This window comes from Achroia grisella, unplaced genomic scaffold (genome assembly GCF_030625045.1).
Source record: "Achroia grisella isolate CSIRO2021 unplaced genomic scaffold, CSIRO_AGI_Agris_v1 utg308, whole genome shotgun sequence".
Lineage (NCBI taxonomy): Eukaryota > Metazoa > Arthropoda > Insecta > Lepidoptera > Pyralidae > Achroia > Achroia grisella.
Genome location: NW_026712791.1, coordinates 1858653 through 1876603, shown reverse-complemented (window position 1 = coordinate 1876603; position 17951 = coordinate 1858653). Strand labels below are relative to the sequence as shown.

At 30.8% G+C, this 17951-nt stretch overlaps 1 protein-coding gene across 6 annotated transcripts in view; it reads left to right on the top strand.

The window, feature by feature from the left end:
• The first annotated feature begins 384 nt into the window (after window positions 1–384).
• LOC131843472 (very low-density lipoprotein receptor) overlaps window positions 385–17951 on the top strand; it is a 188509-nt gene continuing 170942 nt past the window's right edge. For all 6 annotated transcript variants that reach the window (XM_059192129.1, XM_059192130.1, XM_059192137.1 and 3 more), the window contains exons 1-2: window positions 385–602; window positions 13536–13658. In XM_059192129.1, coding sequence (XP_059048112.1) covers window positions 455–602; window positions 13536–13658 — 271 coding nt within the window. In that variant the 5' untranslated portion in view covers window positions 385–454. The remainder of the gene's footprint in view (window positions 603–13535; window positions 13659–17951) is intronic.

Below are 17951 nucleotides of genomic sequence, written 5' to 3'. Positions count from 1 at the left end.
TTTAACGGCTGTTCAATATGTTAGATTTTATTGGATCATGTGAATGTATCCTAACGTAACTTCGTCCGCGCTATGCGTTGGAAAAATCTCTAGCTAGAATCAGCGTCGCAGCGCCACGGTTCGGTCGCCGAAACTAAGCGAGGTAAACGTCACGCGCGCACTCGTACCGCCATCTAGCGGCGACGTTCTCTCTTGCACGACACACACCTGCCTGCTTGCACGACATTTCTCCGTCGCACTCGCACCAGTGGCACGTAAAAATAACCTCAAAACGCTCATAGCAAACCAATCACCAAAATATTGCCCTTCCGTACATTATTAACAGTGACGTGTGGAATACAATAAAAATTCTTAGTGTTTTATGATATACATATACATCGAACATCAATTTAATCTTGTTCCGTAGTGTTCCATTATAGTGAATTTGACAAAATCGAAAGTTTCCAAAGGACAAATGATCGTTTTGGTGGGCTGTCATCGGGCAGCCCCCAAATACTGTGCCAGTATGTGGTGGTGTATATTTATATGTGTTATAAACATCAATATATTTGGAGTGTCAGCGTCTGACAACAAACAACTACAAGTATCTCCAGAGGCTGATGGTATGTATTTTGGTATTTATTTTTCAATTCAGCTATTTAAAAAGTAATATATATCTTTACTCCTTTTCTATAAGTGTATCCATCTTTTGGAGGAGTATTATTAATAGTTTCGATAGGCTATTAGTGTCGCAAAATCATATTCAAGGCGAGAATCACTGGTCCAGTCAGTGTTAGTTTATTTACGCCAAAAACTGGTTTGTTACATCTACTGGTCTACACGTGGTTCTTACGTTTACCTATAATTATACAAATGCATCATTGAGTTGTTTACAACGTAAAAAATCATTAAGATTCTATGGAAAATGATAATCACCAGATAACAAATAAGAATGTCACGTCACGCGATCGTTAGGTAGCTATAGAGGAATGATAAAAATCAAACTAAACTGCAGGTAATTATTAAACAGATAGGTAATAATACTTCATGATTTGTGCACAGATCTTGAGCTGTATAGAATTCAGAACATGAAACAATGACAATGAAAAACAGAGCTGGTGTTTATTATTTTGTTTATTTTGAGTTATACCTATATACCTATATGTTGTCAATTTGCGTGTGTGATGGGTTAATTTTTTTTTGTTTATTTATAGCTCGCTCATTGTATTTGATTAGTTGGTAGTTAGGTACTTAAGTATTTATTATTTAAGTAAGAATGTGCTATATTAAATATTGTATCTACGTAGGTATCTAAGTAGATAACAAGGAGTGAAGATAGACAGATATCTGGTATTGATGCTAAATTACGCAAGTTGACATCTGATGCATAATATATTTTTAACAGCAATGGCATAGGTATTGTCAGGTAATCTATCTACTGTCAAGTTTACTAGGTACGTAGTTGTAAATTTGACGAGGTAAATATTACTTAGATCAAGATGTAGACAGAGATTACATAATCCATTGAAGTCGATACATATACACTAAAATGAAAGAAAGGTTATACAACGAGCAAAACGCAGGAGTATACATATCTGTCTACTACTATTTATTATGCTATTGATTACAATGTAGTTGCTTTCAAATACCTGCATGGATACCTTCGGAAACCGTCGTGGTTAATTCCTGGGGAATTCGCCACCTGCATTCATTTCATCACATCATCGTCCAGTGCTATCCCTCTTTCTTATATAGTATTAGTGCAGGTCTTTGCACTATACCATTATCATCTAGTTTTACAAGTACATGTTATTTTGTATATTATACAAAATATATTGACAGTAATCATAAATGTATAAATAGACATAAATAAACTAAATATATTGATTGTAACAACTTATACACATGCCGTAATTGATAAGGTGACCCTTCTTACCTTTACTACCAGTCTCCTTCCACCTGCCATCTCCTATAATTAATTCGCGATAGACCTGCTTACTGTGCAAAGTCGTTCGACATTTGTTTGACATTATCTGGTACTTTTTTAGAACCTATTATATATTATAAGCGCCAAATTGATACCATTGAATACAATTTAAGTTTCTGCTTGTAATTTCAATTTAAAACTATGCTGGTTGTCACTCTATTCTCCCAACTTTGAATTTAAAAATGAATCTGTATTATTATAAACATGTACATCTTGTTGGTTAGTAATTGCCTATTTGATCATGGTTAGGATTTCGATTATATTAGGTACATACACTTGTCCCCTCAACGATAGGCAATTATACACAATCGATGCGGTCTCCTTTCCTAAAGACATAATCTATAGGTCTTCTTTCTTTTGCTTCGTCTATTAAAAAACATCCATGTGAGGCGGGGTCTGCCGCGTCTTCTGGACTGGGTACTCATGTCAAGTACTGTTCTAGTCATGTGGTATGATGATCTCCGCATGACGTGACCGTACCATCTTAGGCGGCTCTCCAATACCTTCTCCTTAACCTTAAACCTTAAAGCTGTCTCGAATGTGGATGTTTTTGATGTGGTACAGCAATGACACTTATGTTACGCCACCACCCCACTTAAGTATTCTATAGGTCTTCTTTGTAATAAATTATTTGGAATTTATTTTATTTTGCAACATTTTTTTATTCTTGTATATATAACCTACATACTTACTACAATATCATTTGAAATACATAGTTAAAAGATTCAGCAAAGAAGATGATATACTAAATAAACTATAGATGACTTCCGGCCTCGCTCTAAATTGCTTCAAGAAATTCAATCACGTACTGTACTTCAATGTTCAAGTACTGTAGAAAATTTACAATTTCTACTAAATACCTTTATTTTATGTATTAAAAAATTTGAAAAAATACTACTATCAAGAAATACGTCTGAACTAAGTGATACGTCATGAAAAATCACGCGAGTATTTTATCATGCATATGTAAATAATAATAGTAAGCATATCAATGTCTGAAATAATATAATTTAATAAGATTTGAAGTCCATAAATAATACAAAATTAATTAAAGAGATAAATAATTCTATAGCAAAAATAATTAACGCAAGACTGAAAGATAATAACCGAGGATATAATCAGTAGTACGCTGTCCAGTTTCATTAGTTACACACAGTTACCGTGTATAGTTACTTTGTTGATTGTTGAACTATCTATTACAAGTAATAAAAATATGATTAAATGTACATATGTAATGGATCTATAATATATCGAAAATATTGATGCTTATGTATATAAAAATACTATACTCTTGCCAAGATACTAAAATAGAGATACAAACAACCGAATGTGTCCGAAGACATAATATTTTCCTGCATCCGTAGTCCGTACAAAGTTCGATATCCGTGGCTAAAAGCCAATTTTAAGTCGTCACGAAGGATACTTTGTTTTGCATTTTAATAACATTTTCAGTTTCATATCGTGCGAATTCAATTACAGTTACAAGTGTACTAAATAGGATTACACCTTAATCTGCCCATTATTCAGTTTTATGAGATTTCCACGTTATCATAATCTCCGAGATTTGAAAATTCTCAGCACATCAGTTTAGGGGCGGATAAGTTGAGTCACTTTTTTGTCATATCATTTATTTCGGTGGTTCTGAATATTGATATGAGTAGTAAGGTGCAAGATTTTGTTTATTTTATACTCATTAAATGCATATGAAAATGTATATTGTACTTAAATACACCCACGCGGTTGAAGTCACGGATAACAGCTAGTGGTGTATATATAAAAAAGCTCTAGAAGAAAATTTCAAATATAATAGAAAACAAGTGACCTGTTTTCTGTATTATATTCCAATTTAAATAGTAAGTAAATATTAAAATTTTAAGTATAAATATTTTTCAGAGATATCGGAATCCATTATTATTAGTATAATATAATAATGGTATTACTTCTTATCACTTATAACCTAAATAAAGTTAATATTAATAGATTAGTTTTAGATAAATGCGATATGGAAAATGTCTACAATATCGGTATAATTATCAGGTCAGCAATAAATAGAAGAAGCAGCTTAGCGAAATAGATAATCTAATATAGTAGTAAAAGTACTTCGTTATGATTGTCTCAATTTTGGCGTTCCACAGCTGCTCGACGACCATAAAAGTCCTGCTGATGAAAGAGGACAATTCCATTGTGATGGTTATAAAACGGGCTTTGTGCTGAGAAATGGTGTCATTATGTGAAAAATGAAAAACGAAGCTTACTCGTTATGCTCTGACTAGTATTACTGACTTTTGCGTTACAAACAGCCTTTGCTTTCAGTGAATTTGTCGATTGATTCATTACGACTCCTATAGGTCATTATGCTCTCATTTGTCACAATTTTCTTACAAATATAAGAAAATAATAACCTTTAAAGGAAAGTCGCAATATCGATAAAATTTTACGAGAATTGAATGTCGCTATTGGAAGCAAGTACAGCAATTTGGAAAGAACATTAGGTTCTAAATTTCAAAGAGCGAAGGCACCAGCTGCAATATCTCCAGTCGGTGAAAGGATAACTGCAGATTAGATAAGGGTATCCGACTTTGGTCCTTGCCTTTAGTGAAGGTCAGAAAGTTTGGAAACTAATTCCATCGTAAAAAAAAGCCTGCAAAAGAAGTTCTTTATGAATCATACATCTTTATTCGATAAACCTTATATCGTTTAGACGATATGTGACTGGCTACTTCTATAAGAAATATTGAGAGATGTTCAATAAAATATAGAGCAAGTCATGTTTTACGAGTATTCTTGATATGATTGGTTCGAGTATTTCATTGCTAAGTGTAAAAAGCAGCTTATTTGGTTTCCACAACTCGTATATGATATTTAATGGATTTTTCATGAATAAATATCATCAATGTATATTAATGTAGCATAAATGTATAATTTCAAATAAAACTGTAGTTCGTTAAAGACTAGAATTTTCTAAAATATAATCAAAGTAATAAATGCGTTTACGAAATGCTGAAAGAAAAACTAATTATCTATACATATGAATAAAATTGGAGTATCTGTTTGTAATATTGAAATACTCGTTTTTTACTTAATGCATGTATATATAAATACGGTACATACACCAAAATAACATTTTTTACAATTTTTGTCTGTCTGTCGGTCTGTTTGTTTCGGCTAATCAAAAGTCAAAATCGGAATCGAATCTCTGAAATTTTCAACCATTTCAGAGATTTGATTCCGATTTTGACTTATTTTAGAAATATAAAGTTAAATTCCGCGAACGCGACGCGTCGCGGGAACAGCTGGTATAGTATAATATCATCATAAATATATTTTGTAGGTGCTAATGCTAGAATAAATAATAAAAATGAAGTTGGAATAACTATAAAAAGTTAATTTTAATTATTACTATGATGCATTTCAATTGCTGATTGTTCTCATATTCTATAAGGTTACTACTCAATTAACATCCGATGCCAAGTCCAATGCGACACTTAACGATGACCTCCATTCTGTATTGGTCCATAGTCATTAAGCTCTACTGCCATCGCCCCTTGCTATGCCGATGATACGGATAGACAGCCGTTCAATAAACGAGGGTTAGACTGCGAATACTCGACGTTATTTCGCAATACGCATACAATTATAAGCTCTTTGTTTGTAAAACTAAGATCGAGTTTAGATTGAATATTCATTCTCGTATGTTACTTCTCTTATTAAGGGACAATTGGTTTCAAGCGTATATTAATTGTCATTGGTCCATATATTGAAATACTCACCTTATGAAACAACTACTTATATAGCAATAGTTACAAATAATTAGGTAATTGTTAGTTCCCTATAACTTCTTACTTTAGCAGTAAGTATAAAAATATTGTTCTTTAAATATTCACTTTTGTCTAGCAGTCGTGGAAGATGGCGATGCAACGTTAATGAACAATTTCTTTTATGAGATATATATAAATATATTATTATTATTAATTATTATTCAAACATAATGAAGTAAGTTTAATTGTTGATTAAGCTTTATTTTATTTAGCTTGGAATTAATGGTTGTATATTTGTTGTAAAACTACAACCTAATGAATTTCTGTAGAGCTTCTGCCGACGCCACATCTATTATTTCGAACTCGTATTACAATTCATCAGCATGTTCTCCTAAACGATATTAATAGCTTTCCTTAATTGTCGTTCTTGATACGATACTTGTAATGTGAATAATGTGTATTTGAGCCTTTGTCTGCACACATTTCTTATTTAATTGAAGATGTAGTGCATAATCTTTTGAATAATTAAATAAAAACCAAACCTGTATGCCTGTAAATTATTTTCAGACGTTGGGCTTCTAAAAATATTATTTAGATTTTTGTGTAGATACTTGTCTATGTGTTTGTAGGCGGTAACTTAAAAAATGGCTTAAACGATTTGTATGGGATTGTCCCTGGATTTTAATAAGCTCCTGTTATTATATTTGTTTGGTTCATTCCAATACTAATTTCAATTCAGCGTTCAATTCTCTCTTATTATATATCTCCTACATATAATAAGAGAGATTTGAATGCCTGAAAATAATATCGTCGAAACAAAAAGCAGTATCATAAAAACAAATTCAATTGTTACAAACATATTTACTCAACTGTATAAGAGATATACAAACAGCACAAACTCACGTATGTCATGATTAATAATATTATAGTATATGCATAAGAATGAAATGATGATAATGGCATGACTATAGGAAAGAAATAAGGCTATAACGAAACAGTATATCCTGTATTATGAGGAACTATGCACATATATCGAGCACAACCCAACATTTTATTATTTAGTTGTTTTCACACCTGGTGCGTATGAGGTAAACAGGGAATTACATATTACTACATGTATACACGCTTTTTTTTTTATCCTGTTTCATGTTTTACCTCATGTTTACATATCAGTTGAGGTTTAGAAGTCCTCTTTCTAATAACACGCAATTATCTGAAATATAAAAGTCAGCCTAAACTTGCCCCGATGCAGGTATTGTCGCATTCTATATCCGTTTCGTCGTTGTTAGAGTTAGACTAGCGTCCGTCCCTCTTTACAAGAAGTGTAAAAGGTGTGATATAAATAAACTAGGATAATAAAAACCAGGAATACAACACACACAGGAATAAAACATAGACAAAAAGGTTGTCCCCACAAAGAAAACGATAGATATTACGTTACAATAAAAAGACACTTATTACGTGTACGCAACATTGAATAAATATTGGAGTAGATAAATCGTCAAACGGTAACTGACAAATAAATATAACTTCGTTATCCATTTATTTATAATATATAAGCAGATATCCTTTTCATATGTATAAAATAACGTAGTATATATTTACTCATCTCTACGCCCATACTTTTTTGTAAAATCAATTTCGTTTTTACATTAAAAAGCTGACATGAATATTAAAATTTATTTGGTTGTTATATACCCACAAAAAGTATGTTCTCGGTTTTTGTTTTCTTATATTATATTAAACACTCGTTAAACTTTTCATGAAATTGAACCCATAGCTTAACTGAAACGAGTGCGACGTGTGGATTATCCTTAAAGCAGTTATCTTTCACTAAATCTTGGGGGCACATTGCGCTTGGGAAGCTGACGCGAAAAGTTTGTGCATTAGCGAAACTGGAAAAAGCAGATGAGAAAAGTTAACGCTAAGTTTACACTGTATTCGTTGAAAAATAGGCTTTTTTCTGACTTTCTTTTTGTTAATTTTTGCTCTATTATTTATAGGCATCGCATGCAAGTATAGTGACAAGCTGTCATTTATACCCATCTTATCAAATTTTATATTAACTTTGACGTAAAAAAACACGAAATATGAAAATAATTTTAAAGCAAAGATTGACACTTTCTACGAGCTGCCCTTAATCGCTATTTCAATCATATTCAAAATAATTCTTTCAAATAAATAATATTATTTTAAGTGCTATAATAAAACCTCTTTCCAATAAAATATTTTCAAAGAAAACTCAACTGTCTAGAGGACTTTTATTTATCCTTTCATTATACCTACTAGTCTAATAATATCGCAACACCATCACCTTATTACAATAGTGGTGTGTATCCTGAATATCAATTACATCTATTTGCATTTCTCTTATAGTGTGGTAATCTCTTTTACCACTTCCTTTTCATCCGTATGCCTCACGTACATATGAATAACACAATTACCATCGCACTGATTACTGGAACTTATTCGTTTATGTTTATGTATATTGAAAGAGAAGGATATCTTATTATAGGCTAAGCAGAATTTATATTATGGGTACTAAGTACTGATAGCAGTACTTAGATATCTTTTTTATATACGTACATAATATACATAAAATATATACAAACAATAAACTCATTGTATGCAAATGTTGCTACTATCAACATTTCAGTTATATTTAATAAAAAATATTTTAAGGGTTAATTAATCAATAACGACAGTCAATAATACTACCAATACATGATCATATTCCATTTGAATTGTTTAAATTTAAGTTAATTTTAAGAATGAATATTTTATCAAGTTTAATACTATATTTTCATGTTCACTTAGCACTAACTCTTTCGTTAGTCTACTGTTTTTTTTAATGAAAGTCACGTAATATCTCGTCGGATATATACGTATTTCGATTTTACGGATATAATCGGTACAGTTTACTCTAGAGAGCAGTCGTAAAATAGTTAATTAATTTTTAATTGCATGAGATATTAATTCAGAAGTTAAAAACATGGGAACAGGAAAAATTGCGATACACATCATTACTGGTCGAAACGAAACGTTATGTCTTATCACGTTATCTGCTTTATCGGCGTCGTTGTGCTTTTTAGGTGACATTTACTCTAAACACGCTAAAAACGGCGGAGTCCATAGATGTATAATTTATATCGAACAAATATTATTTAAAAAAATATTTTGTACAGTTCAAAAATATTCATATATATTTATTAAGATCTTCCTTTTATGTAAAAATTTAATTATATTATAAAAAATGCATACATATATCTACCCTGTTGTTATGTTTTTAGGTTTTATTACAGAACAAAATACATGCTTATTTTAGTGCTGTGGAAGATTACTAACGAGCTATTAAATCGTGCATTGCCGTGGAATAAATTTAAAATGTAGATCGGATATAGAATGTAGATTTCATACTGAAACAATACTATAATAATTCAAACATTCCGAAAATGAGCAACTAACGAGAATAGTTGAACGAACCTGTAATTTGCATACAGATTGGCTTTCAGGGATAAACGCTTCATTTGTATTCAAACATGGGATTCCAGCTCAGTGGCCGACGAGCAGTTATCCAGTTTTGGATTTGAACCATCCTGAGTATCATCTGCTTATTGATAATATCAATAAGATGTGCGTACTTACAGTAAGCTGTGAATACTTATATAACTCACTATTATTTGACGACAGTAGTAGTACAGTATGTTTTGATTCCAACACATTACACAAATGAATTTATAAGAACTTGGATTTTATTGGGGTGGGATTTTAACCTAATTCTATAAGAATCTATTTACATAAAAATATTTGTATATATAGTCTATTATTTAATATCGTCAGCATAAGTTCTTTAGGATGGTCAGCTTACTGCCATTTTGCTTGCCACTCGGATTATGTTTTTGATTTGATATGGATATTTATTTCATCAGTGATTCAGTCAGAATTATAAACTAACACAAGGCTTTTCGGTGTTGACTGATGACAGTTCGCTACGGTAGGTAGGTTTTTTTCTATAGGTCTATAGGTTTCTTATTTAATTCATTATTAATATGAACCGATATGAAGGAGGCTTTCAATTTGATTATACGCAGAATATCTTTGCCCATTCCAAATTGAATTGATAATTCTTTTTGCAATCTGTCGGATTTGCCTCTCTTGGGCCCAACATACATAAACAATACTACAAAACTACGAGCTAACAATCGTTGATACTTCATTTTACAGGAAAATCATTTCTGAAATACTCATCGATTAACTTGATAAACCCCCACGCAAATAATTAAGGATGTCTGCCGCCTTCATAATTTTTTAATTAAAATATCTAAAGTGTTCTCAAAGTCTTGTAGCCATAAAATTGTTGCCGAATATTATTTACCGTCAGTAAAGTTACACAAAGCTCAATATTCTATTGTATAGCCAACAAAACAAAATAATTTTATAACACAATGCCTGCTTTATAATTTTTGTGGTTTCTGGCGGATCAGAATTATTTTTCGTAAGTTATTTTCCGTCCCTTTTTCTCATTTTGTTTCAAGTATGCCCACCAAAGATGTTGGAAGCAATATTATGAATATTAAACGAGATTTGGACGCAGCAAAATAGGTCTATCAAGATTCCTGATAAATGGAGCTAAATCCTTTCAGCCGTCTCAAAAGGGACGTTTATCTTTGAAAAATCCATTAAAGTATAATATTAAAGAATAATGTTGCGTCTAAGTACAACCTCTTATTTTTCAATATACAATATTCAATATATTGTATAATGTATAGGATAATTATAATTATTTTTAAGGTATTTTAAATATAGATAAATTTAATTTACATTATTTTATTGAATGTTATAATCATTTCATATTGGATCAATAAATTGGAATATTAGGTGTCCATTAAAAATAAGTGATGCTATCACTTATTTCGCATGGCGTGTTAAAGTAATAAAAAAGATCTTTAAGTAATTATCTTACAAATCTTTTGTATTTGTATACTAAATAACTAACTACTAGTATTAGAAGAAATTGTAAGAGGAATACAGTATATCGAAAATCTTGGTTCCGATAAACTTTTCTCCCAGATTTAAAATAGATGGACTGAATGTATATAAAGATCTGTTCACATGTAAACTTCGTTACGGATATCGCGAGCCAAACGCGGTCTTTCATTTTGGATGAAATTCGCGAGCTCCCCTAGTTTCGGGTGATTTAGTTTCAATGAGACAGACAAGAGGACCCTCCACACAGATTGGATGTCATGCCGGCCGCTCGGCTCACCGCCATTCAACAGACACCATGCGCTGCGCCCTGTCGTCCGCTTTTAGACAAGAACCCTCGACCTAATGTAATGAAATTAAATTAGTGTCCCTTTCAGTCAAACCACTCAGCCCAAACGAGTATTTATCATACCAACGTATTTATGTCTGCTAGGCGATCAAAGCGTTTTGTATTAAAAAGAGATTAATGAAGATTTGTTTATTGTTCATTTGATTTACATACGAATTGAATTCTATAGCCCTTTGTATTTGTGTTGCCAAGGTGTTATACCTTTGTCATTGAAATTAGTATACTCAACTCATCATTAACATTGTTATATCTTATCTTTGTTTTTGCCTGCGGGGTCAGGTTACTCCTGTCGCTCTTCGACCCAATCGGATCTTCCCCTTATAGTGTATGTTATAAACACTTTATTGGACAGTTACATGTTATGGTGTCCTTGTGTCATCTCTAAATATTAATTTGTTCTATATCTACTTTTATGTTTTACATGAATATTGGCCCATGCCCCATGTATGTATATTATGTTCTTCACTTACCGTATTGATCTCTGAATTAATTATATTCTATGCTATTCTGTAATGGAAATTAAAATGTATTAATTCGAGTAGTCCAAGTAACAGATTCAGCGTTATGAGATAGTTCATTGAGAGTACTGCCACATAAATCAGTAGTATTGGTTGGGGGAGATAGTTTTCCAATATTCTGGCTTATTTTGAGTTTGTGTGTACATTATATAATAGACTCATAAAAAAGATATTTAGGATCATGAGAAGGTCCGCCTTATCGTATTCATTTCATATTGTTACATGCCAACTTCTGATAGACTTATTTCGTTTCATTGTGTGATATTTGTCGAATGTGTGTACCTTTCTAGGTTTTCTATATGTTTTGATCTTTTAGTAATACATAATAGCACTCGTTAATATTTGAAGGTTTATTTTATTCTTACTTTATACACACATGTACTTACTAATTAATTGTTAAAAGGATTTTTTGTACCTTTTGTGTCTGTGGTAGTAAACTTTGGGGATGCATATACGATTCCATATTTATATCACATTGTTAATTAATAAGTACATTGTTATTATGTTTTTTGGTTACCATTATAAAATTTGTATATCATATATATCAACTTCGAAAACAATTATTTTTCACTGCATCGTTTCTTCTTTAACACTTTTAGGTGTTCATCACACCACTTTCAGCATATACGTCCAAGCATTTTGTAAGTCAATGGCAGCAACCCACGTATATAGTACCGAAAATTATTACTTTATATTATCTATATTTACACGGTTATTATATACACATATAATAAAAATAATGAAGACATCAGACCTTACCTCAGGACTGTTTTTATCATCGCTTGATCTTTTACACCATACTTTCGAAAGTGTGGATGCTAGTTATTGATGAGTCATAAATTATAAACAAATTCACTAAATTACATAGAAGCAAAACGTAATTGTTTATTCATCAGGAAAATAAATACTTACCTAATAGTATTTACAAGTTGTTTATGAATTGAGGTAATTGACTCATTATAATAGACATTTTTCCTTATTCAAGTACAAAAGTATTTACCTATTGAAAATTTGTATTACTTAATTGTAACAGGGATTAACTTCCTGTTATTAAAATTGGAAAATTTTGATTAATTAATACAATAGTCAATTATAGATATAATACAATAGTTGTTTACTATACATGGAACGAATATTAAATGTAATTTTATGAAGTATTTATAAAGATTAATGCATTATTGAATTGTAATCCTTATTAGAGTACCAAATAATTCATTGGCGATTATATTCGCTTATTAATATATAAGTAAAATATGAATGTTTCTATTACATTATATATTAAACTCATTGTTGTATTGACAATAATCAATATCAAGTACCTAATCCTCAGATTATTGATATAATTGTCCTTCAAATATTTAATGTTTTATCTGTCTTACTGTGATTGTTATGATATTATTAATCACATTATATTTACAATAATCGTTTATATATACTTAGGGTGTAATGAGATATGATTTGAAAATCTTATATGTACGTATTTACGCATAAACAAAATAGTTTATTAATAAAAAATAAGTTATCTGTACCAGACATTTAAATAGTAAAATATTTCTATCTCAGACATGTTGGTGCATGTTACAAGTTTATGCAGTAAATATGTAGGCATGTTAAGAACAGGAACATTTTATTTTTACTTTTTCGTTTTTACAATCACTATCATTTGGGTGCATAATTGTAAAGATTTGTCGATAAATTCCTACGGATATTTTTTAGAACTAAGCATAAGACGATTTTCGTATGATGTCGAAACAATTCAAAATTGGAACAAAAACCCGCAAAATTAACAAGTACTTACATAATATACCTATCTAGATCAAGTTTCACATTAATTTTGTTTTCAAACAAATACATTGCATAAGCGGCTAGAATGTCTTTTATACTGTCGTACTCTGCTAATAATAATACCTGTAGCTGGTGCAATAAAGAGTTAATAAATAAATACATTTCAATTTCAGGAGCGTGTTCCCTGAAGCAGTTCCAGTGTAAGAACGGAAAGTGTATACCGCTGTCATGGGTCTGCGAAGGGGAGAACGACTGTGGTGACAACTCGGATGAAAACATCGACGAATGCAAAAAAGGTATGTGACGCTTAGATTTGTTAATATAAATAATACAATATTAAGTTTATTTTAGCTTTTATCTATAGGCATATAATAAGAATGAGATAGTAACTTCCGGTGGTAATTTTTTATCGATTGAATCGTTATTGATAGATTTGTTTTTCACATGTCTAAGCCTTTTGATAAGTGAGTGCTAGCTATCGTCTAGAAACATAAAAGATATATTGAATATCATTTAATTATATATTCTATCGTCTATTATCACTACAAAAAATGATGATATGGCTCTTGTTAGATTATTTTTATTTAGTTATCATAATTTCTCCAAAGCAAAAAATGTCCACAATGGTTAATAAAGTAGTGGCAGACACCTGGGACGTTGAAAATTCTCACTTTAAGTATTTCATTTTAAGTGGCAAGATCCTTATGGTGGGTATCATTTAATCTGTATAGTTATCAAGTAGTTCAAAGTAATACTATTAAATTTGTTTAATTTAACCGTCTCCGTAACAAAAACGACGCTCTAGGGATGAAAAGGATTGCTGTATAGTTAACTTAATCCGTTACCGCACATTATGCGTGAACTGTTATTACTGTTTATAAGCTACAATATTACTTACGTCAATATAAAAAATCATTCAGAGTTAAACTATAAAAGGTTGTTCATAAATATTATTTATTATTCTTTAAAATAGTCAATGTATGTCTATTCATACTTAAAGCTGATATCAATTTAGTTACTGATTAAAAAAACTTTGTTATACGTTGTACACTTGTTATAAGACCTTAGTTATTTTTGTTTAGTTCCATTTCCATTAAGGAAATGAAATTAGTATTCTAAACGTTTGACCCAGTTAAGTAACCCTTCATAGTAATTAGACATAACAAAGTGCTATTGGTGGATAATCTGCGTGAGTAATTTGCGTTGGAAAATTTTGGCGATTAATCGTCCTAGTACAAATCTCTTAGATTTGTCCCAATTATTATTACATTGTTTTCTGTATAGCCAATTTATGAGACATTTCATATTTTATCGTGGGATCTTCTCTTTTACATCTTCCGATAGAGTTTCTTAATTTTCTTTTTATGTAGTTGGAATGTCAAAAATGTGACGGTCTGTCTGGTGATATGTCTCGCCTATATACAGGGACTACACAAACAAGCTAGGAATGCAACGTACAAAGCATATTTTTTCTATATTTATTTTGTTACCTTTTTGAGGTTAAATGGGTCAAGAGATTTTAATTAAATTTAATATAACAATTAATTGTATCACGAGAATAAACGTAGGCTATCTTTTATCCAAAAAAAGCACGAAATCGCGGGCCAGTACTAGTTTTGACACTTTATCAACTTTCATACTAATCTTATTCTGCAAATCTAATCATATTATTTTTATGGTTTACTAGCTATACCCGCGACTTCGTCCGCGTAAAATAGTGACCTTGAGCAAATAATAAAAAATATATATTAATAATCTAACCCAATAAAAAAGTTTCATCGTTCAAGCTTCAAAAATGAAATTTCCATACATAATTCCATACAATTCAATCAACAGCCAAAAACTAAGTTTGAAACTACTATCTTTAAAATGAAGATACTTCCATACATACCATACATACATTACATCTCCCCTTTCAACCCCTTATAATCCTTTTTGTTGTTTTTTTTAATGCTACTTATATTAGTGTCATCATGTACCAATGATAAGATGTCGCTATACTGTAACCATTTATGGCTGAGTCCTGTGGCGGTAGGTACTGATATTTTCTCAACAGCCTAAAAAATAAGTTTCAAGTTTCTAGCTTTAAAAAATGACAATACATGCATACAACTTTTAACTCCCCTTTTGACCCTTACAACCTATTTTCGTTAATTATATTTAATCAATACGCAAAAAAATAAGATTGAAGCTTAAACTTTTAAAAAATTCCTATTTCAGTCTCTTATAACCCTTTTTAGCATTAAAAAGTAACCTATGTCCTAACTCAAGATCTAGACTTTAAATTTCATTTAAATCAGTTCAGAAGTTTTGGCTTTTAAGACAGACAGACAGAGTCACTTTCACTTTCATAATATTAGTAAGGTATTTATTAAACTGACCCAAAAAAGCGAGCTGACGCGCTGCTTATACAAATGACATATATGTTTATTTATGACATATGAGCGTTAATAAGTCGCATATCTAGTACAATACTGGTGTAATTCAGAAATTAAAAATTTTTGAATATAGACTTAATACCACAATTATAAAGTAGACTTTCCAAAATATCTAATTTTTTAGTTAAGCCAGTATTATAATAAGTGTGTATTCAACCGCATAAAGATAACCTTGCATTACCATTTTCAACCCCTTACAACCCTTTTTTCGCATTAAAAAGTAGCCTATGTCCTTCCTCGGCGTCTAGACTATATGGGTACCAAATTTCATTTAAATCAGTTCAGTAGTTTTGGCGTGAAAGCGAGACAGACAGACAGACAGAGTTACTTTCGCATTTATAATATTAGTAATGATAAGGATAATATGAAACTAAAATATACATACAGTTAGCTTATTATTCGTAACTGGAAGAATAATAATCCATTAAAGGGCCCCATTGCATGCCATGCTTTGATTGGTATTTGGCTTCCTTTATTGACGCGAGATGGCCTGACGCGACACAACGGCGCCAGTGTTGCTATCTGCGTACTTAAGGCTTCATTCACATATCAACGAATCGTGAATTAATAGCAACTAAATATAATGCATTGTTCTTGTTTTCTCAGTGACTCACTTTTGACGGGATCAAATCAGCTCTAAGTCAGTATATTCGATAAATGATAAATATTGGATTCCATTTGTTTCAAATTCAGACTGAATTCTCTAACTCTCGCTGTTCGTAGATAAACCTCGACCAAAAAGAACGAATCGTAATATCTTTTCACGATTCGTCTATTTGTAATATCTTGAGAGTATGATATATTACCATATGAATACAATAATTCACCAGGATTTAATATAATAAACTTAATATTCGTAGTGAGATATCGTCAAAAGTCGTGAAAACAACTTGTGCGTGTGGACGGGCCATAACAATGTAATTTATCAGGTAATTGACGTCGTTTCATGAGCATTATATTTATTTAAATATGACAGAGATATTCATAATATTATAATACTGCGTTTACTCTCTTTTTACATTTTACAAATTGTTTTAATTTTAAACTAGTTTCTATAATACTTGAATTTAAAATGTATTAAAACAAGAAATTCAGATGACATTCCGGATGATAATGTATTTTATGTTTGTAATAAACTTTGTTTGTTATATTTCTAATTAACAATTCATCAGTTCATTGTACCTACATCAAATGTCTACAGGAACAAATTGTTTTATTTATAATCCATCAATTTCTTCATCAGCCGTAATCTAATTCATCTTTTGTACTCCCAGAAGTAATCTAAAACATTTTCCAAACAACTGGAAAATAGCTGGAAATTTTGATTAAATTCGAGAAGTTAGTTCTTATAAAATGTTTCTTATTCAATTATTTTGCTTGAATTATTCTAATCAAATAATTATTACTTAGATGTTTCTCAATTCTTATTTACAGATAAGTTATAATACACTTAGGGCAGACATTAATTTCGAATATTACGTATTTAAATACGAATTTTAAAGACTATTGCCAACTTGTTCATTAACGAAGACTGAATAAAATTCTAACATTGAATATAATGTCAAAAATTGTAACTAATGTCAAAATAATTATTCTCTTGTAGATATTTCAATATTGTGATTATGTCTGAGTAATATTCTTTAATAACTCAAACCCCAGTACCACAATAAGACCCGAAGTCATATTTAAATTTAATTTAACTTCGAAATTCGAAATCGACAATTATACTACAAGGAAAAAGAGTAACAATTATTTATGTATTTTAAACAATTTTTTAGGTGCGTAATTTTTACGTCTGTAGGTGCTATTACACATAATAACCCAAATTATAATATAAAAATCAACATAAAAACTGTCCTGTTACCTATCTAAGATATGTTTCGGTTGAAAGATAAGATTAGTGCTATTCATGTATATAGGCGACGGTTACCGATTTATCTGAGTGGTGCTGTTATTTCGTCTTGTCATACTCGTGAACATGCGTGTAGGTTTTGGTCAGCTTTAATCACTACGACTTATTTGTTTAGTTTCTCTTATTCAGTGACTCATCCAAATGTATACTTAATATTTTGACTCCAATGTTTGGTAGTTTGTATTCACATATTTGTATCATAGTGGTCATGGTCTAGCGGTCTACTTTTTACTTCTGAT